This window comes from Eretmochelys imbricata, chromosome 2 (assembly GCF_965152235.1).
Source record: "Eretmochelys imbricata isolate rEreImb1 chromosome 2, rEreImb1.hap1, whole genome shotgun sequence".
NCBI classification, from domain to species: Eukaryota; Metazoa; Chordata; order Testudines; family Cheloniidae; genus Eretmochelys; species Eretmochelys imbricata.
Window position 1 is genome coordinate 254,706,110 of NC_135573.1, and position 26,825 is coordinate 254,732,934.

At 45.8% G+C, this 26,825-nt stretch overlaps 1 protein-coding gene across 1 annotated transcript in view; it reads left to right on the top strand.

Annotated features, from left to right (window-relative positions):
* XYLB (xylulokinase) overlaps window positions 1-26,825 on the top strand; it is a 142,623-nt gene that overhangs the window by 52,362 nt on the left and 63,436 nt on the right. The window contains exon 15 of the mRNA XM_077809500.1: window positions 6,270-6,366. Coding sequence (XP_077665626.1) covers window positions 6,270-6,366 — 97 coding nt within the window. The remainder of the gene's footprint in view (window positions 1-6,269; window positions 6,367-26,825) is intronic.

Sequence of the window (26,825 nt, forward strand, 5' to 3'; positions counted from 1 at the left end):
CGTATCTACCTCTCCTCCCAGTTTAGTGTCATCTGCAAACTTGCTGAGGGTGCAATCCACACCATCCTCCAGATCATTAATGAAGATATTGAACAAAACCGGCCGGAGGACTGAGCCTTGGGGCACTCCACTTGATACTAGCTGCCAACTAGACATGGAGCCATTGATCACTACCCGTTGAGCCCGACACTCTAGCCAACTTTCTATCCACCTTATAGTCCATTCATCCAGCACATACTTCTTTAACTTGCTGGCAAGAATACTGTGGGAGACTGTGTCAAAAGCTTTGCTAAAGTCAAGGAACAATACGTCCACTGCTTTCCTCTCATCCACACAGCCAGTTATCTCGTCATAGAAGGCAATTAGATTAGTCAGGCATGACTTGCCCTTGGTGAATCCATGCTGACTGTTCCTGATCACTTTCCCCTTCTCTAAGTGCTTCAGAATTGATTCCTTGAGGACCTGCTCCATGATTTTTCCAGGGACTGAGGTGAGGATGACTGGCCTGTAGTTCCCAGGATCCTCCTTCTTCCTTTTTTTAAAGATGGGCACTACATTAGCCTTTTTCTAGTCGTCCGGGACTTCCCCCGATCGCCATGAGTTTTCAAAGATAATGGCCAATGGCTCTGCAATCACATCCGCCAACTCCTTTAGCACTCTCGGATGCAGCGCATCTGGCCCCATGGACTTGTGCTCGTCTAGCTTTTCTAAATAGTCCCGAACCACTTCTTTCTCCACAGAGGGCTGGTCACCTCCTCCCCATGCTGTGCTGCTCAGTGCAGTAGTCTGGGAGCTGACCTTGTTCGTGAAGACAGAGGCAAAAAAAGCATTGAGTACATTAGCTTTTTCCACATCCTCTGTCACTAGGTTGCCTCCCTCATTCAGTAAGGGGCCCACACTTTCCTTGACTTTTTTCTTGTTGCTAACATACCTGAAGAAACCCTTCTTGTTACTCTTAACATTTCTTGCTAGCTGCAACTCCAGGTGTGATTTGGCCTTCCTGATTTCACTCCTGCATGCCCGAGCAATATTTTTATATTCTTCCCTGGTCATTTGTCCAATCTTCCACTTCTTGTAAGCTTCTTTTTTGTGTTTAAGATCAGCAAGGATTTCACTGTGAAGCCAAGCTGGTCGCCTGCCATATTTACTATTCTTTCTACACATTGGGATGGTTTGTCCCGGTAACCTCAATAAGGATTCTTTAAAATACAGCCAGCTCTCCTGGACTCCTTTCCCTCTCATATTATTCTCCCAGGGGATCCTGCCCATCAGTTCACTGAGGGAGTCAAAGTCTGCTTTTCTGAAGTCCAGGGTCCGTATTCTGCTGCTCTCCTTTCTTCCCTGTGTCAGGATCCTGAACTTGACCATCTCATGGTCACTGCCTCCCAGGTTCCCATCCACTTTAGCTTCCCCTACTAATTCTTCCCGGTTTGTGAGCAGCAGGTCAAGAAGAGCTCTGTCCCTAGTTGGTTCCTCCAGCACTTGCACCAGGAAATTGTCCCCTACCCTTTCCAAAAACTTCCTGGATTGTCTGTGCACCGCTGTATTGCTCTCCCAGCAGATATCAGGGTGATTGAAGTTTCCCATGAGAACCAGGACCTGCGATCTAGTAACTTCCGTGAGTTGCTGGAAGAAAGCCTCGTCCACCTCATCCCCCTGGTCCGGTGGTCTATAGCAGACTCCCACCACGACATCGCCCTCGTTGCTCACACTTCTAAACTTAATCCAGAGATTCTCAGGTTTTTCTGCAGTTTCATACGGGAGCTCTGAGCAGTCATACTGCTCTTTACATACAATGCAACTCCCCCACCTTTTCTGCTCGGCCTGTCCTTTCTGAACAGTTTATATCCATCCATGACAGTACTCCAGTCATGTGAGTTACCCACCAAGTCTCTGTTATTCCAATCACATCATTGCCATTACTTCTGCCAGAGGGGGTGAATGAGATTGGGGCACTCATGGCCGATCCTCCTTACACAGTATTCTTCATGCTACCGGTCACGCTACGTCCGCACCCAAAATACCTACTGAAAGTAACATCAGCCTTCCATATGAATCAACCAATCCATCTTCCCACTTTCTATCCCAAGTCTCACGGCACTCCAGCAGAGGCTGTTTTACATACATTGGACATTAGGCAGGCATTAGCGTTTTACCTGGAAAGGATCAAACTGTTCTGAAAATCTTCTAGACTTTTTGTTTCTCCTGTCAAGCATTTGAAAGACTGCTCAGTATCCACTCAGTGATTGTCTAAATGGATCTCCATATGCATTTAACAGTGCTATTGTATTCAGAACATGGATCCTCCTACGCACCTCAGAGCGCATTTCACGCGATCTGTTTCTACCTCAATAGCGTTCCTCAACATTTTTCCGATATTAGAGATTTGTAGGGTAGCCACTTGGGCCTCTGTCCACACATTCCCTGAGCACTATGCAATCATTCAAGACTCCAGAGCTGACACCATAGTTGGCCTAACCGTACTTACCTCTGTGACTCACATGAACCCAAAGACCCTCCTGCCTTCTGAGGAGCACTGCTCTGCTGTCACCTGAAGTAGAGCATGCACAGGGACAGCACTCGAAGAAAAAGAGGTTACTCACCTTGTGCAGTAACTGAGGTTCTTTGAGATGTGTGTCCCTGTGGGTGCTCCACTACCCATCCTCCTCCTCTCTACTTTGAAGTTTGCTGCTAGGACTCTATGGTAGAGAATGAACTGGAGGGCTTGGATTATACTCGCACTAGATGCGGCACCAATGGCACCGCAAGACGCCTACTGTGCACGCATGACCCACATGGACATTGCGACCATTGCCAGGACGCACCAGCACCTGAAGTGGAGCACCCACATGGACACATATCTCGAAGAACCTCAGTTACTGCACAAAGTGAGTAACCTTCTCTTCCTGGCCTACTCAGACAGCCTTCAGCATGCAAATTCATTCCCAGCTAAATACATGAGCGCCCTGACCAGTCATTCTTTAATTACATACAGGGCAATGCCTGCACATTCTTAGTCCCAGCCTTGTCTCCCAGAAATTTGAGTCTTGTACTGTCCAGCAATCTGTTGAATAATGCAAGCTCGCAGAAAATCCATCATTTCATCAAAGGAAAATGATAATGAACCAGCGTTGTTATCCAAAATGGTTTTTCCAACATACAGTAATCAAAACACATTGATTAAGATAAAGCAAAAAATAAGTTTACTAGCTACAGAAAGATAGAATTTAAATGATTACAAGTGATGATGCATAAAAGTCAGGATTGGTTACAAAAGAAAATAAAAACATAAAACACAAGCTAGTACCTAACTTAACAAGCCAAGTGAACTTAAAAGCAGTTTTTGTCTCACCATACGCTGTGGTAAATTTCACAGGGTGGGTCTCCTTTCAGCCGGGGACCCCTCCCCGCAGTTCAGTTCTTTGGGTCATTCATGACATGAGCAGGGATGAAGGAGGAGAGAGATGAAGTGGAGGCCACTGTCTCTCATTCTTATACCACTCCCCCCACTTTGAGGATTATCCCCGGCTGGGTGGAGGTAAAGGTTGAACTGTCATTGAGAGGAAATGTAGATTTCTTGTCTACACCTTCCCATTACTGGAGAATGACTGCTTAAGTAAGTGATAGCTCTTTAACACCTGGCTGGGTGTTAGTCTGTTCTTTGTTCTGAAAAACTGGTTTGGGCCTGCTTTTTTTAAACTGAGCATGTTACAGCAAGGATACATAATAGAATCTTCTAACTTCACATACGGTGCTGATAACACATATTTTACCAGGACAGTAATGTTCTGCAGATTATACGTTTTCAAATGATACTTCACAAAGCATACTTTGTACAAAATTTATCATAGTCTTGTAAAAGTGGTGAACGTAATAGTATAGACCATCACTCATGCTTTATCCAGACTAAACATCTCTCCATCTGATGGCATGGAGAGTCTCTGGTTAATGTCAGCAGGTAGGGAGCATTCAGCAGAGACCCAGAGAATCCTTTTGGAAAATAAAAAACCCTCAACTAGAAAATCATATATGGTGGAAGTGTTTTTCCTTAGGAGTGAGGGCAAGACAACGTGACACTCTTCAATCATCCATTCCAGTAATTCTGGACTCTCTGGTTTATCTTTCAGCTTCATTATAATTTACTTGCAGTGATTTTGGCCTGTCATTTGCCTGTTCACGTCTCTTCCATAAGAATCTATTGCAGATGTTTCCACCAGTAAGAAAGATACTAGCTTCATGGGATTTGAACCTAATCCTTACCTCTCTAATGAAACCTCCATTTGAGCCTCTGTCCTCTTGTTCCCTTCATCATTTATCTATTAAAGCTATATTTTTGGTGGCTATTCTTCTGCATAAAGAGTAAGTGAATTTCATGCACATATATCATCCTCCATCCCCCATGGTTTTACATGCAGACATAGTGACTGAGCCCTCACCCTACATTTATTCCAACAGTGGTTTCAGACTTTCATGCTAATTGATATATTCAGTTTAGTGATGTCTTGGAAAATTACAGATAATCTTCCAGTGAATCTAAACTTCATACATTGGATGTTAAGAGGAGGGTGTTGTATTATAGCACCATTCAGAAGATCTCTTAGACTATTCATCACATGTGGCAGTACATCTAGAGGTAGACCAACCTGATCTCTGCTCAAAGACTTTCAAATGGATTGTGGACAGTATTAGAATATTGCATGATATTAAAAAAATACTGTTTCTAGTTCATGTTATTGTTCATCCCATGAGAGCCTAGGCTACATTGGTGGCATGTTTCAGTAGAAAACTAATTGTGGAGCTCTCTAGAGCAGTCACATGGTTCTCAATGAATATATTTACCAGTCATCATTCTCTGGTGTCAGCATCAGCAGCTGATGCACAAGTCGGGAAAGCAGTTCTGGAATTTTTATTCAGATGAGTTCCCAGCTCCCACCACTTGGAACCAAATTGTTAGCTAAACACAATGACCGAGATCCTCACAGACACAGACTCGAAGGCAAAAACCACAATTACTTACCTTATAGTAACTCATTCTTTGAGATGTTCTCTGCATGTGGATCCCATGACTCCCCATTCTCCCCGCAACTCCCTCCATCCCTGCCCCTCAGAGAATCTTAATCTGTATTCTGGGGGGTGAAGGAGCTGAGTGGTAGGGTCTATCCTTTATACCAGGGGTGGGCAAACTTTTTGGCCTGAGGGTCACATCGGGGTTTCGAAACTGTATGGAAGGCCGGGTAGGGAAGGCTGTGTCTCCCCGGACAGCCTGCCCCTCACCTCCTATTCGCCCCCTCCCACTTTCCACCCCCTGACTGTCTCCCTCAGAACTCCCAACCCATCCAACCCCCACTGCTCTTTGTCCCCTGACCTCCCCCTCCCAGGACCCCCTGACCCTAACTGCCCCCCCAGGACCTCACCCTCTATCCAACCCCCCGTTCCCTGTCCCCTGACTACCCTGACCCCTATCCGACCCCCTGACAGGCAAGTTGAGGCTGCAGGGGAGGGGCCAGGGGCTAGCCTCCCTGGCCGGGAGTTCACAGGCCAAGCAGGATGGTTCCACTGGCCGGATGTGGCTGCGGGCCGTAGTTTGCCCACCTCTGCTTTATACCATGGGGAGGGAGTCCAAGGGTGTGAAAGACGCATATGTGATCCATAGTGGACAGAACTGATAAAACTGCCAAACTCCTGTGCAGAGGGTACATATGCACCATGAGTGAGATCCACATAAACAGTACATCTCAAAGAACAATGGTTACTGTAAGGTAAATAACCGGTTTTTACAAGGGAGTAATCTCTCTTTACCACAGTGAATGAAAATCGGTGAAAAGGATTAGTTTTTGTTTCCTATTTTTGTAGACAAAAGGACAAATTTAAACTCTTCTGTGTATGACATTACTTAGTACTTAGTGAATTTTCTCTAATGTACCCCAGAGGAGGTAATGTACTTGAGGCCAATTTCATAAGCTGTTTGTTGGTGTTGTGGGATAAATGTAGAAGAATTTACAACTGGCATTAGAAACACTACCCATCATGCACTGATTTCAGGATTAAAGGATTTGCCAAGAGTGCCAAGGTTATGGGCTATATTCTGTCTGTCATGAGCTTCTAGAAGTGATGTGTATGTGATTGAAGAATAGTTGTGAATGCAAGCATCAGGGTGAAGACAAGGATAATGAACTATAAATCTATTTTTTTTTTTTTAAAAACAGACTCCAATCTTGTGTTATATACTACATAAGTGTGTGTTAATTTAATTTATTCCTGTGATACAGGTTCCAGACTTTCCAAAGGAGGTGGAGATACGAGCACTGATCGAAGGACAGTTCATGGCCAAGAGGATTCATGCTGAAAAGCTGGGATATAAAATCAGTAAGTGTGATCTGAAAAAAAAAACAAAAACAGCAGAGGCAATGGAACCTAAGATCAAGCACTAACAAGAGTGGTTCTGACTGTAACGCAGATGGTAAGGTTGTTATCTTGCCTGACAGGTACTGAAACTGTTGTGAGTTTTGACTTAGGCTCTTGTTAAATGCCATTCTTGACTATGCAAAAAGGAGCCTGATTCTAGCAGATGCTGATTTAATTGGGGATGATGAAAGTCTCTCAGAATCAGGCTGTAGATTATTTCTTGAGGTATCCTGGCTAATTCAATGTATTAGGCTTCACTAATAACTTTTAAACTAGAATTTTTGTTAAATGAGAGGAAGGATGGTCTTGTGGTTAAGACACTAGACTTGAGATTAATACATATGTGTTCAGTTCCTGGCTTTGTCATAGGAATTTCTGTGTGACTTTGAGCAAGTTACTTAATCTGTCTGTGCCTCAGTTCCCCATCTGCAAAGTGGAGATAATGATAGTTCCTTTCTTTCACCCTTTGTCTGTCTTGTCTATTTCAACTGTAAACTCTTTGGGGCAGGAACATTCTCTTACTTTATGTTTGTACAGCATTTAGCACAATGAAGCACCAATCTTGGTAAGTATTGTAATGTAAATAATAAATGGTAAATTTTAGGAAAAGGTAACCACATTAAAAAATCATGGGCTTAAGTTTTTGCCTGTTGTTCTCTGTCATGTTTATCTTGGAGACACATGCCTCTTTCAAGAGTACTCTATTAATTTAAAACTAAATAATTAAAATCCATCCCTCACAGTTATCCCTTTGTATCAGTACAATTGAGAACAGACTGGCTCAGGATGGCCTGTATTTTTGCTTAGCAGGGTACAGTTAAAGATTTATATAAAAACAAAGGCCACATAGGAGACAGGTGAAAAAGCTAGTGGTAGATCCACTTTTAAATGGGGGATATTTCAGTGGGTGATGGGGAGGCATGTCTGATGCCACCAGCTTCAATATTAACATAATAGACTGTCTCCATAAATTAAAGTGTAAACATAAGTCACCATCACCCCTGTCAGGCAAAAATGGGCCTTTACCATTCTCTAACCGTCAATAGACTATGGGCTATCTTACGTATGTGGGGGAAATATGATGTACCAAGAACACCTGCCTCCAAGCCCTCCCCACCAGATCTGACATTCATATCTAAGAACTTTTCACAAGAACATCTCAGCTGATATCTTCCATTGTTGTATTCGGTGTAGTTGTAGCCCTGTTGATCCCAGGATATTACATAGACAAGGTGGGTGAGATAATATCTTTTATTGGACCAACTTCTGTTGGTCGTCTTGTCTGTCTCTCATCAACAGAAGTTGGTCCAATAAAATATATTACCTCACTCACCTTGTCTCAGCTGATATCAGCTGTTATGAATTTAGATCTGTATCACCCTTGCCATTGAACCTTGGATTGCAATCACAGTCCTCCTACTGAGGCAGACTGGATTGGACCTGGTCAGACCCTACAAATGCTACTCTTCAATTAACTAGAGGGGTAGCTGCTGAGCTACAGAAAGCATCCCCGTCTTCCAGGGTGCCCTTTGGCAACACTGAATTGAAAGGCTGGATCTGGAAATAAAACCTGGGTCTCCTGCACTGCAGTACTGCTCGTCCATTAGTCTGGCCTTTTTTTGATGATTTAACATCCCATGACTTCTGTTTTAAAGCAATACTTTAGCTTATTACAACATAACTCCCCCGCTCCCTCCAGCTGAATATACCCCAACATACATGTTATACTCTATTGTTATCAATTGTGTTGTGGCAGAACCTATATGCCTCAGTCAGGGATCAGGACTCCATTGTACTTGGCACCGTGTCAGTGTTGTCAACCCAAACATTCCAAAATTATAAGTCAGGTCCCCAAAAGTCATCAGATTGGCTTAGAAATAATAAGATTTTTTTTTTAAAAGAATATATTTTGGGATCTTTTTCTTTGCCTTCTGGTTTACCTTTAGGGTCCACTTGAGTCATGTTTTCAAGCTGTTCTCTACAGCCATGAGGACTCATACCTTTTTCTAAAAATGAAAGCTGAGATTTTTATGTTAGCATGTGACAATAGGAACTGGGGCTTCAAGAAAAACATCAAATATCACGAGACTCATGAAAAAAATCACAAGATTTGACAATATTGCTTTGTAAACACAAAAAAAAGATGCTGTGTCGTGGAGACAACACACCTGCTTATTTGTGGCAACATTAAAATACATTGTATTTTAAATGTCCATTTATACCTCATTCTTGAGATGACTATTTATAATATCTGAGTGTGACACTGTCCCTTAAATTGTATCTTCCCAACAGATGCTATGGAACATTGTGATTCTTGTTTTGTTGCATCAAGATAAACTTTCAGCTATGTAATTACTAAAAGATGAGTTTAAAAAGAACTGCTGGCCCTTATTGCTAATTTTATGCATTTCCTGCTTTTTTCCTCAATGCTATTATTTATTTAAATGTGATGCTCTATTTCGGTAGAGATGGCACTGTCTCAACTTTTTTTTTTTTTTTTTGGTAAAACAGTTCTGAAATGGGAAAAAATACAGTGTGTTTTAGGGTACTGATATGATCATAGTACTATAAATATGTTTAGTTCCCCTGCACACAAGATACTCCTTCTCTTGTTTGTTTTGGTAGCTGTCAGTTTTTATTTTTAGTGATTCTTGATGAGATGTTTAAAAGTCTGTTTATCTTTTGGAAGAAGTATATAACTATAGTCACTTGTGTTCATTAAATATAGCACATTTAGGCCTTGTATACATGGCGGATTTGCCCAGATTCCAGGAATTGAGTTGATTTACATCTACTGCTGTAGTTGTATCAGTGCAAACTGCAGCTTTCCTTAATCGACACTTTTGCACAGGTGCAGCTACAATGGTAATTCCTGCCAATTCCTGTAATTGGGAAAAATTCCTCAATTTGAACAAGGCCTTAGTAGGAGATGGGGTAGACATGATCTAGTACAATTTACACCTCTATATGGTGTTTTGAAATTTATAGGAACCAATTCTTGGTGGTACAAATGAACCAGAAAACTGGTTTAGCTGGCTACCTGATAATTTCTCCATCCAGCCCCAGAATATGGGAGTCACAAATGGTATGTAAAACCATTTTTGTACCCCGATCTTCCCTGCCCCTCAGATCCTGTGCCAAGTGCAGCTTGGTTGGACCCAAGAATCTGGGTTGTAATCTTAAATGCAATGGAAGATGGATAAGCCAGAAAGCCTCAGAGTTTGAAGGGAACTTGTTTAAGGATATTTCCTGTCTGCTAGAGTGCCTGGATGAGTAACAAACAATATAAACATTGGATAATCTACTGTAACTTAATGTCATTTTATGAATTAATTTATCAACTTTGTAGAAAAACTAAAAATCGCTTTTATTTATAGAAACTGGTTCTGTAGTAGAAAAAACATAGTGACACTGAGAAATCATAGTTTGTTTATTTAGTTGTGTTTCCAGTTGCAGCTATCGAAAACTCTAGGTGCATTTCATACTTAAAAAAAATCTTTGGCAAAAGTCTAATTGCAAAAATCTTAAAACAACCCTGTACTTGCCATGTGTATATGTTCATGTGTGCACATATACACATTCCTGAAAACAATTTGCTTATTTACCAGGAGAGGGCGGTAGATTCCATCTCATGATTTTTTTTTTTTTTTTTTTTTTTACTGAAACCAAGATATATATTTTTTGTGTCTCAACCCTGTTTTTAAAACTGGCAAAGTCACCAGATGGTACTTGTGAGAAAAGTTAGACCTTGTATAAATCATGATTTAAAGGCTTTAATGTGTTTGTCATTGTGTTGCAGTTGTTCCAATCTTTCTCAATCAGATTTCAAGGGAAATGATTGAGCAACACCCTATATCCTGTTATGATTATTTACTTGATGGGTAGGTAGAGTGTTGCCAACCCGGAACAAACAAATGAAGCTTGCTCTGCTCCTGTTCTTTATATTGTCTGATTCAGTGATCTGCATAGATAAGGTGAAGGCTTTGTGTTCCCTTTTTCTCTGGGTTTTGAGTGTACTATAAACGTCTTCTGTTTTGTCACTTCTCTATTTTTATGGCCATCCTCTCTGAAATTTAATTTCTGCTCAACAATTAAGAATTCAGAGATCAGATCCTAGACCTGTCTAATGTATAGATTGGGGACCTGTTGTGATAAAGCCCTGCACCTCTTATATGTCCTCTGAAACCAAAACCATGACACCTTTATAGTGAAAATTATGGTGTAAGTAGCCTCCTGACACACATAATCCCAGCTGCTTAGAAGCTCATCCTGTTCCCATGGAAGTAAATTATAAAACTTACATTAATGTCAATAGAAGCAGGATAAGACCTTTACTTTGGCTGGGGATCTTACATGTTAGGGAACCCCAATCAGGGTTTTTATCCTGGTTTGGGGGAATCCAGTGTTAATGACAGTGTCACTAGCCCCAAAATAAGTAATCGAGGGAGTGAACCGTATGCTTGCCTTCAGCTGAGTCAAGTATATTTTGGACATTGAAGGAAAATTGTACATGTGACAGGGAGGGTGGGGGAGTTACTGTGATGTTGACAGACCCAATCAGTATAATAACTTCTGTGTATTTAAAAGTACCCATCAGTGACTACATAATGCTGTAGCTTTCTGACATTGTGCTAGTGTGATTATTAGTTTAGGTTTTTAGGAGTCTGATTCTCACCATCTAACTGTCATCCAAAGGGTAATGGAGATGGATATAATGTTCTGAGCTTTATAGGCTAAAACATTTACGTTAAAACCCTTTGTCTGTATTTATTACATATTACATTGTCCCCTACATGTGGAAATCCATTGCTTATGTTACCCTACTAACTGTGTGGACAGTACACATGCATGCTTAAATATTAATGGCTGTAGTACCAGGCATGCCCACCTTTTTGCTCTCTTGCTAAGAATACGGTAGATTTTGTTTTCTAAAGTGCCATGTGTTAATAGTATTTCAAGTGTGTGAAAGTGCATCTCTTCTGATTGAGTTAAGAGGTTAGCCACATCTTTTTAAAAACTGCAATCCCAAGATACTAGTTATAAAAAATGAGAGAGTGCCAGTCTAGGCCCTTTCTAGGGTTTAACCTTGTCATTGTTGTCGCAGCAATGAGATTGAGATCCTATATTTAAAAAGAAACCAAAGCATAGATCAGTGTGAGAGCAAACTCCAGTGTATTTAGTGGAATTTCCCTCCTTCCTTCAGATACTATTTTACTCTCTCCTTGGTTTTCCTTGGTGTAAAATTGCTGAAAAAATGCTAAGCAAACCAAATGGATCCATCTTCCCTCCCAGCAGCTAGCTGGGAAATGGAGGGAAAAGATATTATATTGGAGTCAGAGAGGTTCACAAAATATTCCTGGTGGAGATTTGACATTTAGGCATATCATTGTTTGTGTTACGATGCTATGTCATTAAGTCCCAACAGTGTGACATTATGGTGCAGACATTATGATGCAATGTCAGTCCATTTGATGATGGGGTAACTCCCTGGCTCTGCAAAGCTAGAGACCACTAGTCCTAGGGGCATTCATCTCACAATTTCCCCCTCAGCCCATAAAACAGAATATCTTGCTAATGGTTCAGTGTGAATTATTGGTAAAACTTTCAATGGCTTCTGTGTTTGCCTATAGTCACCATCACTTGTCTTGCTTATAGTAACCAGTATCTAACTTCCTATTTGATAAATTATTACAAGCTTTTGGGAAACCTTAATTCCTAAAGGTACTGTATTGAAAGCTTATTCTATCAACTTCTTTACATTCATTGCTCAAGAATCTGGCTACTTGAGCTGTAATTACGTTACACCTTCCTTCCTAGTTGAAAAAAGGAACCTTTGAAGGAGCCATGGTGTAGCTGCATACAGATTAAATTGACATTTTTGCCCTGAAGGATTTAAATTTCTCAAAGAAAAATCAATACTAAAATGTTGTGTTGGCTGCTTGCTGGTTTCTAGCTGTTGCTCAGAGTTCTGATGTTGTTTCAGCAGCATGAGTGCGGGCGGCTCCTCTGTTTGAAGCCCATTGCTTCATGAAGCATATGAAAACAGCTTAAAATAATGTAGTGCTCTTGACAGCAACCAAGGCCTCTATTTAACCACCACATGGGCAGGGCAAGCTTCCTACAATGCCCCTTACCAATACACCTCAACCTTTCTCTGTGGGGAGAGGATTGTTAGCTCTAGAGGTGAGAGAGGTTAGTTTTACCTTCATATTAATTAAAGCCATGATCAAAGTCAATGTCAGAACTCCAGAGGGTCCCAAATCCTTATAGATGAAACTGTTTAAAAGGGTCCCAGTTGTGATTTGGGGACCAGCTTTTCAGCATACCTCATCTTATATCACACAAACCAGCAAACATCTATCAGATAGCAATGACTTCCAGTCATGATTGACCAGAGCTTGGATTTGAACCAGTGACCTGGAGGTTAAAGGTTTGTTAGCTGAGCCATCTAGTCCACACAAAGAGCTGCTTTTTCATCTGGCAGAGGGAAGTAACAGAATCAGTTTAATATTTTTTAGGCACTTACAGATAAAATGCCTCCAAAGGAAGTGACCTAATGTGTTATAAGGAAGCAGCCTACGTGCACTAGAATTTTTTACATGCATTGTCCTTCTTGGAATTTTGTTGTTGTTCTCTCGTTATCATCATAAAGGAAACACAGCTAAGACAGAAAATCTGAACACTTAAAGAGATTGGAAATTGCATTATCTGCCTTTCTTTTGAAAATTGATAAGATGCTGTCATTGTCCGAACAATGGCTTTAATGTTTAGTCCGCAAGTATTTAAATGTGATTCTTGTGCCCAGATGATTTTTTATTCTTTTTCGGTGGAGATACTATTCACATAGCCGCCTAAAAAATGATCAGGCTATCTCTGTACTAGGTCTACTAGGAAGCTGCATAGAATCATAGAAATTAAAAATGTTAAAAATGTATTAGGTCATCCAGTGAGGGACTATTTCCTCTAGTATAGTTTCTAGTGCTTTTTCCAGTCAAGTTTTAACTGACTCTGGTGATGTGGCTCCTATTCCTTGTTTTGTGAAGCTATTCCACAGCATAAAATATTTCACTCTTAGGAAGCTTTCCCGATATCCCTGTATTTTCTTGTCTTTGGTTTAAATCCATTATTTCTAGTTAAACCTCTCCATATCACTGTAAATTCCTCCCCTTTTTTAGTGCTTGTAGCATTATCAAAATACTACAGTTATTATTGTTGTTACTTGGCTAAGCTGTACGTATTTACTACTTTAAACTTTCCTCCTATGTCCCTCCATTTTTCTATTTTGGTTGTTCACATGTGAACGAAGATATTGGACTCCAGTCAGCTCCCCCAGAGATTCTCCTGTTGTTCCAATTGTCACAAACAGGTCGGAGTTAATTCTCCATTTACTTGTCTTAGGTGTCCTGGCTTTTCTTATTCACTTGTCATTATATGTCAGTTTTCATTTATAGATCTCAAAGTGCTTTACAACTGCATCAGCCCAGGTTTGGCCCAATAGAATGTCTTTCTAGAATGACAGGGAATCATACCCCTCCCTCCATATGCTGAATTTCCTTATGTATACACTGGAATTTAGATGAATTTGTGGTTTTGTTCCCTGAGATTGGGATGTGGTTTATGGAATCATAGAAATGTGGGGCTAGAAGGGACCTTGAGAGGTCATCTAGTCCAGCCCCCTGTGCTGATGTAGAACCAAGTAAACCTAGACCATCCTTGAGAGGCCTTAGTTTAGCCTGTTCTTAAAAACCTCTAATGATGGGGATTACACAGCCTTTCCTGAGAACCTGTTCTAATACTTAACTGTTACACTTAGAAAGCTTTTCCTAATATCTAACCTAAATCTCCCTTGCTGTAGATTAAGCTCATTACTACTTGTCCTACTTTCAGTGGACATGGAGAACAACTGATCACCGTCCTCTTTGTAACAGCCCTTAACATATATGAAGACTATTATCACGTATCCCCCTGCCCCAGTCTTTTTTCTCAAGGCTAACTTTGCCCAGTTTTTTTAAAACCTTTCTTTGTAGATCAAGTTTTCTAAGCCTTTTATTGTTTTTGTCGCTTTCCTGTGGACTCCATCCAATTTGTCCATATCTGTCTTAAAGTGTGTTGTCCAGAACTGGACACAGTACTGCAGCTGAGGCCTCACCAATGCCATGTATAATAGAACAATTACCTCCCATATCTTACATTCGATACTCATGTAAATACACCACAGAATGCGTGATGGGTTCGGTCACAGAGACCCCCCTTGGGACTGCCACCTGATGTACTGAGACTACCTCTGAGCCTGTTTCCCCTGGCAGCTTGGGACTTCAGTACCCTGTCTTGTTGAGCCAGACACACTAGCCTGCTACAAACGCAGACTCAGGCCTGAACCACGTCCCCCACAAGCCGCAGACTTTACTGAAAACAGCTTAAGAAGTGCTCCTGTCTCTAGTACCCAGACAGCCAGTTCCCAATGGGATCCAAACCCCAAATAAATCCGTTTTACTCTGTATAAAGCTTATACAGGGTAAACTCATACATTTTCTGCCGTCAATAACACTGAGAGAGAGAGAGATGCACAGCTGTTTGCTCCCCCAGGAATTACTTACTTACTCTGGGTCAATTAATAAGCAAAAAGTGCTTTTATCAAGTATAAAAAGTAGGATTTAAGTGGTTCCAGGTAATGACAGACAAAGTAAATTACCAAGCAAAATAAAACAAAAACACACAAGTCTAAGCCTAATACAGTAGGAAACTAAATGCAGGTAAATCTCACCCTCACATGTTCCAATAAGCTTCTTTCACAGACTAGACTCCTTCCTAGTCTGGGTCCAGCAATCACTCACACCCCCATAGTTACTGTCCGTTGTTCCAGTTTCTTTCAGGCATCTCTTTGGGGTGGAGAGGCTATATTTTGAGCCAGCTGAAGACAAAATGGAAGGGTTTCCTGGGCCTTTTATATTCTCTCTCTTGTGGGCAGAAACCCGTGTGTTCTCCTGTGCAAAATCACAGCAAGATGGAGTCTGTAGCCACATGGGCAAGTCACATGTCTATGGATGATTCAGCTTTTTGCAGGCCGATGCCATTGTTTACATGTTAGTTTAAACATTCCCAGGAAAGCTCAGATGTGGATTGGCATCTCCCAAAGTCCATTGTCAGTGAAGTGTTTCTTGATTGGGCACTCACTTAGAATAGTCCTTTCTCAAGAAGCTGACAAAATGCTTCACTGAGGCTACTTGGAATCAAAGAGGTACATAGCCAATATTCATAACTTCAAATACCAAAATGATACACATACAGACAGCATAATCATAACCAGCAAACTTCAACCTTTCCATAGACACCCCACTTGGCCTCTTCTGTACAAGATCTGGTTCAGCCATAGGACCCTGGTTGCAACAATGATCTATACAGTGGTTCTCAAACTATTGTAGTGGTGACCATTTTCACACAGCAAGCCTCTGAGTGCAACCCCCCTTATAAATTAAAAACACTTGTTTATATATTTAACACCATTATAAATGCTGGAGGCAAAGCGGGGTTTGGAGTGGAGGCTGACTGCTTGCGACCCCCTATGTAATAACCTTGCAACCCCCTTAGGGGTCCCGACCTCCATATAGAACCCCTGATCTATATGGTCACAGTTCCTGACAGTAACGTCACAGAGTTATATTAGCCATTTCCACAACTGCATCACACTGTTGATTCATATTTAACTTGTGATCCACTAAAACCCCCAAATCCTTTTCAGCAGTACCCCTGCCTAGCCAGTTATTCCTCATTTCCTAGTTGTGCATTTAATTTTTATTTTCTAAGTGTAAGTATGTTGCATTTATGTAATGGGGTCCACTCATGGGAGGTGGCATCTCCTTGTGGCTCCTGTGGGGATCAGCTGTCACCAGGTCTCGTGCCCTCTTCTGTCCTCTTGCTCTCTGGGACTCAGTACACTCCATCCTCGTGTCTTGGCCCTTCAGCCAGGTCACCACAGTCCTTCCCTTACAGGGGTACTAAAGTCCCATTGGATGACTGTCCTAGGCAGTCTTCTGCTCCATTGACTGGTCTGTGCCACCTCCCCAATGGCTGGTAGGGGTACCTGGGTCCACTGACTACTCTGGGTTCCAGCCCAGGGACCCAAAAGGAAGTGGAAAAGAATAGATCATTCTAGGAAACTTAGGAGCCCCTACTGAACTTCATACATCTGGTACTGTCCAAGCAGTTAGTGCATCCATATAAAAAATTTGGCATCCATGTAAAAAACATTGTGCTTAATAAAATCATTTCAAGAAATTTTGAAGGCTGCAGTTAAATTGAAGAAGAGAAGTGTGTGTGTGTGCGTGCATGCACATACACACACACACAAAAGATTTCTATTTTTTTTATAGTTGATAGTGTGTCAGGGATAAATCAGTTTTTAGAGGATACATATGGTGCAAATAAACTGATAAATGTATTTGTCAATCTTTAGCTGATGTGACTGGGTCGGGCCAGATGGCTACAGGAGAGTAATAGAAGGCAGATATATTAGCCCCAGGTTAAGTAGGTCCCTTTTCCCTGGGTAAGGTAACAGGGGAACAATCTGGAACCTTCTGGAGACAATTAAGACAGACAGGCTGATGAGAACACCTGCAGGCAATCAAGAAGCTGCTAGAATCAATTGAGGCAGGCTAATCAGGGCACCTGGGTTTAAAAAGGAGCTCACTTCAGTTTGTGGTGCACGTGTAAAGAGCTGGGAGCAAGAGGTTCTAGGAGCTAAGAGTGAGAAAGTATACTGTTGGAGGACTGAGGCATACAAGCATTATCAGACACCAGGAGGAAGGTCCTACGGTGAGGATAAAGAAGGTGTTGGAAGGAGGCCATGGGGAAGTAGCCCAGGGAGTTGTAGCTGTCTCACAGCTGTTCCAGGAGGCACTCTAGACAGCTGCATTCCACAGGGCCCTGGGCTGGAACCCGGAGTAGAGGGCGGGCCCGGGTTCCCCCCAAATCCTCCCAACTCCTGGTCAGACACAGGAGGAGTTTACCTGCACTGTGGGTTCACAAAAACGGCCAAACTAAGGGCTGTCGTGAAGCTCCAAGATGAGCAAATCCGCCAATAAACACAAGACCCACCAAGGTAGAGGAGGAACTTTGTCATGCTGAGTATGTCACTAAATCATGCTTTAGCTCTTCTTCCTGTTCCATCTTGATATATGCTTATCAACTGTGTTGGTTCCTGTAAAATGCAAACTGTATTTGGAAGATGCCTTATTATGTTGGATCAGCTTCTAAATAGAGCCTATTTGCACAAATTAACTAGCTTTCCCACAAGATAAAACTATTGTGGCAGAGCTTCAACCTTGTCCCTTTGGGTCCCGTGCTGCCAGGTGGTTTATGCTACTCTCAGAGGCTCACTGCAACCCTCGTAGCCCTTCTCTCTCTAGACTGATTAACTTTTGAACTGTGCTCTTGTGGTGGGAGTTTTGACTGAGTTTGTGGGGACACGGGGTGTGGTGTGGAGCCTGCCCCCTAGTCCATCTGTGTGTTCCCCTTTGCCCCTACCACCATCGCTGGACACTTACCATCTGCCTTCAGCTCCTGCCTCTGGGATTCAGCTGCTCACCTGGCTTGCCACACCCTTTCACCACCATTTGGGCCAGAAGCAGCAGCCAGCCCACACTGACTTTTTGTGCAGGCGCACGTGCCCCCCCACAGCTTTGCGCCTTGCTACCTGCCCCATTTGCCCCTTGCAGCCTTTTGCCCCTCCCCTTTTCTCCAGCCTCCCATACTAGCTTCAGTTTGTTTGCCTGCCCCGCCCTTTTCCCTCTGCAGTTTTTGTTTGTTTGCCCCGCCCCAGCCTCTGAAGCTAGCCCCTTGGTTCCCTGTCCTACTTCCAGCCTGGTTCTCCCCGCTTCCCATGCGGTTCCCCTGCCCTGATTAGTGCCTTGCTCAGTGTGCCCATGCCCCCTCCCATGGGCTTGTGCCCCTCCCCATTTTAGTTTGAACCCCTTTTAACTACACCCCCCATGCTGTTGTATTCCCTCCTCCTCTAGTGCAGCTGCAGCCCCTCATGCCCCGTTACCACCTGAAGCCCGTGTGAGCCCCGAGGTGACTGTCGCTTCGTGTGCCGGCGGGGAAAACCCCGGGGTGGTGGAAGGTGATCTCCCCTCCATTTATGAGGAGATCGAGGCCCTGGGTCTGACCCCAGTCACCCAGGGGGAGGACGACCTCACCCCCGCCCCCCTTTCCCCATCCCTCCCTCTAACCACTGCTTCTGCTCCAGCCCCCGAGGGTCCCCTGGGCTCCTCCATCAGCCCGGCTGCAGGTGGCACCCTGCTGACAGCCGCCGAGCCTCCTGAGGCAACGGCTGGTGCCTTGTGGCCGGGACCCGAGTCCCATGGGGTATCCCTCGTAGGTGTGGGGCAACCGACCTCCTTCCTGGGCGGGGACCCCACTTCAGACTGTCTACCTCCTGATGCCATTGCTTCCACGCCAGCCATGGAGCCAGAGCCTGGCCTCATTGGGGGTCCCCTTCCCACTCCTAAGATCCCTGAGCCCAACCGAGAGGGGCCACCTCCCAATGGCCCAGCTACTGGGGCCCAGGATCCTGCCTCTGTCCCTCTCCCCGACTTTGCTCCTGACCCCTGCCCCTATTCCTGATCCCTTCCCGGCCCCTGCTCTTGATCCTTGTCCTGCCCCTAATGCCAACCCCGTCCTTATCCCTTCCACCTCTCGTGATGCCATTGCTGCCCCTGGGGCTGTCACCTCCTCGTTCCCAGAGGATAGCCCCCAGGGAGCGGCCTCTGTATTTCCCTGTCCTGACCCACCAGGGGCTGCTATCTTCCCTCCGCCACCTGCAATTGAGCTGTGGTTTGAGGCGGGCCGCGTGGCGCTGGCCCATCGGGCGCCACGTCGGGGATCTGCCCCTTGCCTGCCTGTCTTGGTAGGCCACGGGGCTGTGTCAGAGGCCCCTCCTGAGAATAGCCGGGGCCAGTGACCCTGGCCCCCCATATGCTGCAAGAAGAGCTGCGGGAGTTCCTTGAAGATGTTTGTGGCTCCCATAATAAGGTGAAGCTCGCTCTCCAGCGATGGGGGGACTTCCATCAAATCCTCCGGGCCACGAGGGCCCTCACTGGGGAGGGTAAAAGGACCGAGAAGCAGGCCGCCACGGCCTACCAGCAGGTCCACCTCTTCTGTGACTCCTTACTCACCTACGGGGTAGGTCACGGTTTGTTGCGTGGCCCGACGGGGACCGCGAGTGACCCTGCTGGCGAGGATCCACCCCAGCCGTCCTCATGGCACCTATCATCATCGCAACATTGAACACCCGGGGCTGTAGGATGGGTCTCCGCAGGTGCCAGGTGCTCTTCTCCCTTTGGGAGGGGGGGTACTCTGTGGTTTTCCTGCAGGAGACCCATACGGATCCCGCTGCTGAAGACAGCTGGCGGCTGGAATGGGGGGACAGGGTCTGCTTTAGCCATCTCACAGTTCGTATGGTTGGAGTGCCAACCCTGTTCTCCCCCGACCTACGGCCCGAGGTGCTGGGGGTCGCTGAGGTTGTGCCGGGTCACCTGCTGCACCTCCGGGTCCTCATGGAGAGGCTCGTGATCAATCTCATCAATGTCTATGCCCCGACATTGGGCCCAGAACAGCTGCGTTTCTATCAGCAGGCTTCCTCGGCACCTTGGATCCTCACGAGTGCCTGGTCCTGGGCAGGGACTTTAATAACACGCTCCAGGAGCGGGATTGCTCGGAGACCAAGCAGTGCCTGGCCGCTGCAGACATCCTCCGGGAGATAGTCGAACATCACTCCCGCATGGACGTCTGGTGCGACCGCCATCTGGACGACATCTCGATGTTCACCTTTGTCCGGGTGGAGGCCCATTGGTCGCACCACTCCCAGTTGGACCGCATCTATATATCAAGGTTCCACCTTTCATGGGCCCACTCCTCCAGCATCCGGCTGTCCCCATTCTCTGATCATCACCACCGTGATGACCTCTCTCTGCGCAGAGAGGCCAGGGCCGGCCTATTGGCATTTCAACAACAGCTTGTTGGAGGATGTGGGCTTTGTGGAGTCCTTCTGGGAGTTCTGGCTGGCCTGGTGAGGGCAGCAGTGTGCCTTTCCCTTGGTGCAGCAGTGTTGGGACCTGGGGAAGGTGCGCGCCCGGCTCTTCTGCCGTGAGTACACCCGGGGCGCCAGCCGACGAAGGGATGCGGCGATAGAGCAGTTGGAATGGGAGGTCTTAGAGCTGGAGAGGTATCTGGCTGCCAGCCCCGAGGATCTATCCCTCTGTGGGGCATGCCGAGAGAAGCAGGAGGAGCTCCAGGACCTCGAGGACAATCGGGCCCGGGGTGCCTTTGTTCGATCCCACATCTGCATCTGCCTCCTTCGGGAGATGGATCGCGGCTCCCGCTTCTTCTATGCCCTGGAGAAAAAGAGGGGGCCCAAGAAGCATGTCACCTGCCTCCTAGCAAAGGATGGCACCCCCCTCATGGATCCGGCGGAGATGTGTGGGAGGGCCAGGGCCTCCTACGCAGGCCCTTTTTCCCTGGATCTGACGAATTCTAACGCTTGCAGAGTGCTCTGGGACGACCTCCCTACGGTCAGCGTGGGCGACCGAGACCAGCTAGAACTGCCTCTCACTCTGGCTGAGTTCTCGGCAGCCCTGCACCGCATGCCCACCAATAAATCTCAGGGCATGGACAGGCTGACCATGGAGTTCTACCACGTGTTCTGGGATGAACTCGGCCCAGACCTAGTCACCGTCTGGGCCAAGTCTTTGCAGGGCGGGGTCCTCCCTCTTTTGTGCAGGCGAGCCGTGCTCGCCTTATTACCAAAGAAGGGGGACCTCCGCGATTTACTAAATTGGCATCCCGTCTCGCTCCTCAGCACGGACTACGAAGTTGTAGTGAAAGCCATCTCACTGCAGCTAGGGTCCGTGCTGGTGGATGTGGTCCACCCGGACCAGACCTACGCTGTCGCAGGCCGCACCATCTTTGATAACCTGTATCTGGTCTGGGACCTCTTGGAGCTCGGATGTAGGGATGGTCTGTCGTTTGCCCTCCTGTCCTTGGATCAGGAGAAGGCATTTGACAGGGTGGACCATGGGTATCTCCTGAGCACTCTGCGAGTGTTTGGCTTCGGACCCCAGTTTGTGGGTTTTCTACAGGTGCTGTACACCTCTGCAGAGTGTCTGGTCAGGCTCAACTGGACCCTGACCAAACTGGTCAGCTTCAGGCGAGGAATACGGCGGGGTGCCCCCTCTCGGGCCAGCTGTACGCTCTGGCGATCGAGCCCTTCCTCTCTCTCCTCTGTAGGAGGTTTATGGGGTTGGTGCTGCGAGAGCTGGAGCTGTGGCTGGTCTTGTCGACGTATGCTGACGATGTGCTCCTTGTGGTCCAGGACCCGGGTGACTTGGCATGGGTGGAGGCTTGCCAGACCATCTATTCGGCAGCCTCCTCTGCCCGGGTCAACTGGGTCAAGAGCTCTGGCCTGGTGGTAGAGGATGGGTGGCAGGCGAGCTCCCTCACACCCACGCTTCAGGCCATCCAGTGGAGCGCGGGTCCGCTGCTCTATCTCAGGGTTTACCTTTCTGCCACACATCCGTCTCCGCCAGAGAACTGGCATGGTTTAGAGGGCAGGGTGATAGAGCAGCTCCGGAAATGGACAGGACTACTCTGGTGCCTCTCCCTTTGAGGGAGAGGACTGGTGCTTAATCAACTAGTCCTGTCCATGCTCTGGTACCGGCTCAACACCCTGGTCCAAGCCCCGGGTTTCCTGACCCACCTCCGGACATTGATTCTGGAGTTCTTCTGGTCAGGACTGCACTGGGTCTCTGCAGGGGTTCTCCATCTACCCTGGAGGAGAGAGGACAGGGCCTGAAGTATCTACACACTCAGGTCCATGTCTTCCACCTCCAGGCCCTGCAGAAGCTCCTTTTTGGTGCAGGTAGTCCGGCGTGGAGCGTATTGGTGCACGCCTTCCTGCGCCGCTTCTGAGGGCTCCAATATGACTGGCAGCTCCTTTATCTCCATCCGAGAGGTCTTCTGCGAGACATCTCTGGGCTGCTGGTCTTCTACCAGGATCTCCTCCAGACCTGGAAACTGTTCTCAGTGACCAGGTCCGTGGCGGCCACCATGGGGGCAGATCTCCTCACAGAGCCCCTTCTACACAACCCCCAGCTTCGTGTGCAGGTGGCGGAGTCCCCCTCGGTGCACCAGAGGTTGGTCCTGGCAGAAGTCACGAGAGTCGGAGACCTCCTGGACTACGACTGGGGAGACTGGCTGGATCCCCGATGCTCGCTCACGCACGGGGCTCTCCAGGCCTCATACTCCCCGGCGTGTACTTCAGGAGGTGAGGGCTGCTTTGCCGCCTGCTGCTCGGGTTTACTTCGACCAGGTCCTAAGAGAGGGCACGCCCCACCCACCCTCCACCCCAGGCCCTCCGGACCTTTTCATCAGTCCCCTTCCCCATGGACCTGAAGGCCCCCCCGCCCCTTCATCGTGAGCCGGCTGCAAGATCTGCAGCCGGTCCGCTTCCAGACCACGTCGAGGAAACATCTATACATGCTTGTGCTCCACACCCTTCACGTCCTCACCCTCGTGTCCTGCCCCGATACAAAGTGGCGGGACCTCCTCCCACCTCTGGAGGGTAAGGAGCCCCAGTGGTCCAGCCTATACTCCACTCTGGTCCCAAGGTCCGCTAGGGATATCAGTTGGCAGCTCCTTCACGGGGCCGTGAGCATGGGCTTGTACTTGGCACGGTTCACCCCTATCCCAGACACCTGCCCCTTTTGTGGCCTGAGGGAGACCCTGGCGCATGTTTACCTGGAGTGTGCCAGGTTGCAGCCCCTGTTCCGGCTCCTCACGAATATTTTGTTACGTTTTTTGTTGCACTTGTCCTCTCACCTCCTTATCTGTGCACTCCCTGTTCGTGGCCCCACAAAGTCACGGGACCTCCTGGTCAACCTCCTCCTAGCCCTGGCTAAAGTGGCCATCTGTAAAACCAGGGTGAGGAGGTTGGCCGATGGAGTCTCCTGTGACTGTGGGGCCTATTTCAGATCCTCCGTCCATTCACTTATCTGGGCAGAGTTCCTCTGGGCGGCGTCCACTGACTCCCTTGACGCCTTTGAGGAGCAGTGGGTGCTGTCTGGGGTTCTCTGCTCGGTGTCCCCGTCTGGTTCCCTTCGTTTGACCCTTTGACCGCACTCCTGTTGCTGTTATTTCATTAGTTGTCCCCTGTAATTATTTGGTTTCCAGGTCCTGTGGACCCCCTTCTTAGGCTTGTGGGTGATCCTTTAGCACTTCCTGGATCCCAATAGGGCTACTTTGCTGTACCCAGCTGGCTTGGGTCTATATATATAGTTTTACTTATTTACTTTATTGCATTTGAGATAAACTAAAAGAGGAACAGTTGTATGGGGATCATAGTGTACTGAATAGTCTATCAGAAAATCTGTGTTGTCTTACACATGGATACTTGGTGGTGTCTTTCTTTTTACAAATTGATATTAAACATAATTAAAGATTCTAAAAAATAAACATTCATTATAAACATAAATAGCAAATAGCAGCATTTGTTGGGTAACAGATTAACTGATTTGAACATGACTTGGGTATCTCTAGAATCTAAAATTATGGTCAATTGATTTATCATTTAGTAAAGCCCCAGGATATTTAAATATGTGCCTTATCACTGATAGAAGCTTTCTGCAGTGTTATTGTTTTGATATGTTGTGTTCAGTAGGTTAACACAGTAGGATGTTTTTTGCCATGCCAATTATTGTGTTCTGTCATCTTATGTCAGTGGCAGAGTGGTGGTCCTAAAAATTTGATTTATCCCTGACAAACTATCAACTATAAAATGATTAGAAATCTTTCCCTAAGCCTATATGAACTTACTGAACACAACATATTGGAACAATAACGCTGCAGAAAGCTTCTACCGGTGATAAGGCACATATATAAATATCCTGGAGCTTTACTAAATGATAAATCAATTGACCATAATTTTAGATTCTAGAGATACCTGAGTTATGTTCAAATAAATTAATCTGTTACCGGCATATAATAGTGTTTTCTGTTTATAGTTATAATGAATGCTTATTATTTAGAATCTCTAATTATGTTCAATATTAATTTGTAAAAGGAAAGACACCACCAGTTCTGAGAGCTGGTCTAATTTACAGCATTCCCCTGTGGGCAGCTAATGGGCTGCTCAGTATATTTGCAACAAATGAGAATCCCTGTAGCTCATGCAGGCTTTGGGGGCTATAAGGTGGAGATTCTCCCCCAGTCAGAACCAGGGCTGCTAGAGCTCTTTTTTGCTACTCCAGCCCCTTTATCCAATGTATAGGGGCTGAAGTAGAGGTGAGTCTTTATACCTTATGTAGGAACCCTTATTTAGGCACCTAAATAAGTGATCTCCAGTTGGAGCTGCTGGATGCACAGAAATTCTGAAAATAAGGTAACTTATTGTGGTCTATTCAGTGGTCATCTTGGAACATACAAAATAGTACTGTAGTTTAACACCCAGAATCAACCTACGTAATGGGAACTCTGTGAACAGTATGTGAGAGAAGATGATAATCACTGTAGCAGGGTGGTCACCCCACGCCTGCCCTGAGGGGCTTAAAACAGCCCAGGAGAGGGCTGTGGCTGGGGGCAAGCAGCTCCTAGGCTGATTGGGGAAGCAGCATCAGCTGTGGCCATGCCCCAATCAGGGCTCAGCTGGCCCTTATAAGAGGGCAGTGGGCCAGGAGCATAGAGTCTCTCTCTGCCTTTAGAGGGAGAAGGGCCTGGCTGCTGGGGAGCATACCTGAGTACCTAAGGTGGAGCAGGGCTGGGGGAAGGCCAGAGGAGCTTGTCCAATTAAGTGTTTCTAGTTAAATAACTTACATTTACCAAGGACTGAACACTTGTGCTCCAGACAGTGTGACATCAAAGCTAATTACTAAATGTTGAATTTTGCCCTTGGATGTGGATATTGGGTACCCACAGAAGTCCAGAATTTGGCCCTTAAAGTGGAACGCTAGAATGAAGTACTTCTGGAATGTTTATTGAAGAGAATGAATTGTATTTTAGACAAACTGTACGTTCTTCTTCAAGTGGCCTCTACATATTCCCATTTGTGTGATCAAGGTGCCTGCACAACAAGCTTATGAAACCTTCTGAAAAGCAGTGTCCATTGGGATCACTCACCCTTCCCTCCTCACTCATCTTGGAGGTTCTGAGGGTATAAAAGGGGAAGTGGTCTTAATTCCTTCTAACCGTCAAGAGTGCAGTGAGCTGGGATCTCACACAATGACCTCAATGCTTTCCTCCTGGTTTATTCCTATTCTCTGTCCTTTCAGATCAAATTTTGCTTATAGTTTGTCATTTAGTCTGTCCAGTTTGTTTTTTAAAAGAAAAGAGGAGATGCCTGTCTGTCACAGGCTTTGTCTGGACCCACAGGAATGGGAAGGCTGCCTCATACACCCCTACTGACAGGGAAAGCTCCTCATGCTGTTCATCATCAATGTTCCTCTCCAGGTTGACGTAGGAGACCTAGCTATGTGCCTAACATGGCTCTCTAGCTATTGGATCCAGTTTCCAAAGGATCTGGATCCGCAGATCCTAGAACCTTCAGACAAGCATGGATTTGTGGCTGCAATACCCAGATCTGGATCCAGCAGCCACACATGGTTCCAGAGTTGCAAGATCTGGGTCTGGCAGCCAAGCATGGATCCAGGAGCTGCAGAACCTGGATCCATAACAGAGCAAGGATCAAGAGCTTTTTTTGTTTTTTTTTAAAAGCTTAGCATGGATCTCTTGTTGACAAGTATAGATCCAGATCCTCTAACCAGTCTGGATCTAGCTAGCTAGCCAACCATGGATCCAGGGTGAGAACCTGGATGCAGAGTCAAGCTTCATTGTCAAGAAGGGATCAGGTTGCCTCGGATCTAGCAAACGTGAGGATCTGACGCCTTCGATTGTTCTGTCACTTTTCTAGTGGTTCTGTCAGGTCAGTGGAATATGGTACTGCAGTTCCAACACCATAATCTTTGCAGAACTGCTCGCCTTATTGATTCTGTGCTCAATATAGTAGTGTGAGCAAGGAGGGCCAGTGTGGAGGTCCTTACAACAGTTGAAATGGGAAATGCATTACAAGTTTTTGATCAGATCAGATCTGGACAGTGGATAGTATTTTTACATTGTGCTTCCTGTTTGGCATTTTCACACACTCAATGCCCTACTAGTCTGAGAGTGTTTCCCCCCTTCTATTGCTCCATCTATGAGACCCTTGCCCTTTATGTGGGGACAGAAGGACCATCCATTCTTAGACTCTTCTACTGTCAGAATTCTTAGAATCCAGTTTACTTGGTTCTGGAACTGTCATTTCCCTTGGTTCTGGGTAGGGACTGTTGAGGTTTCTGTAAGGACTAAGTTGTCTAAGACTGTGGTTCCCAAATTTTAGT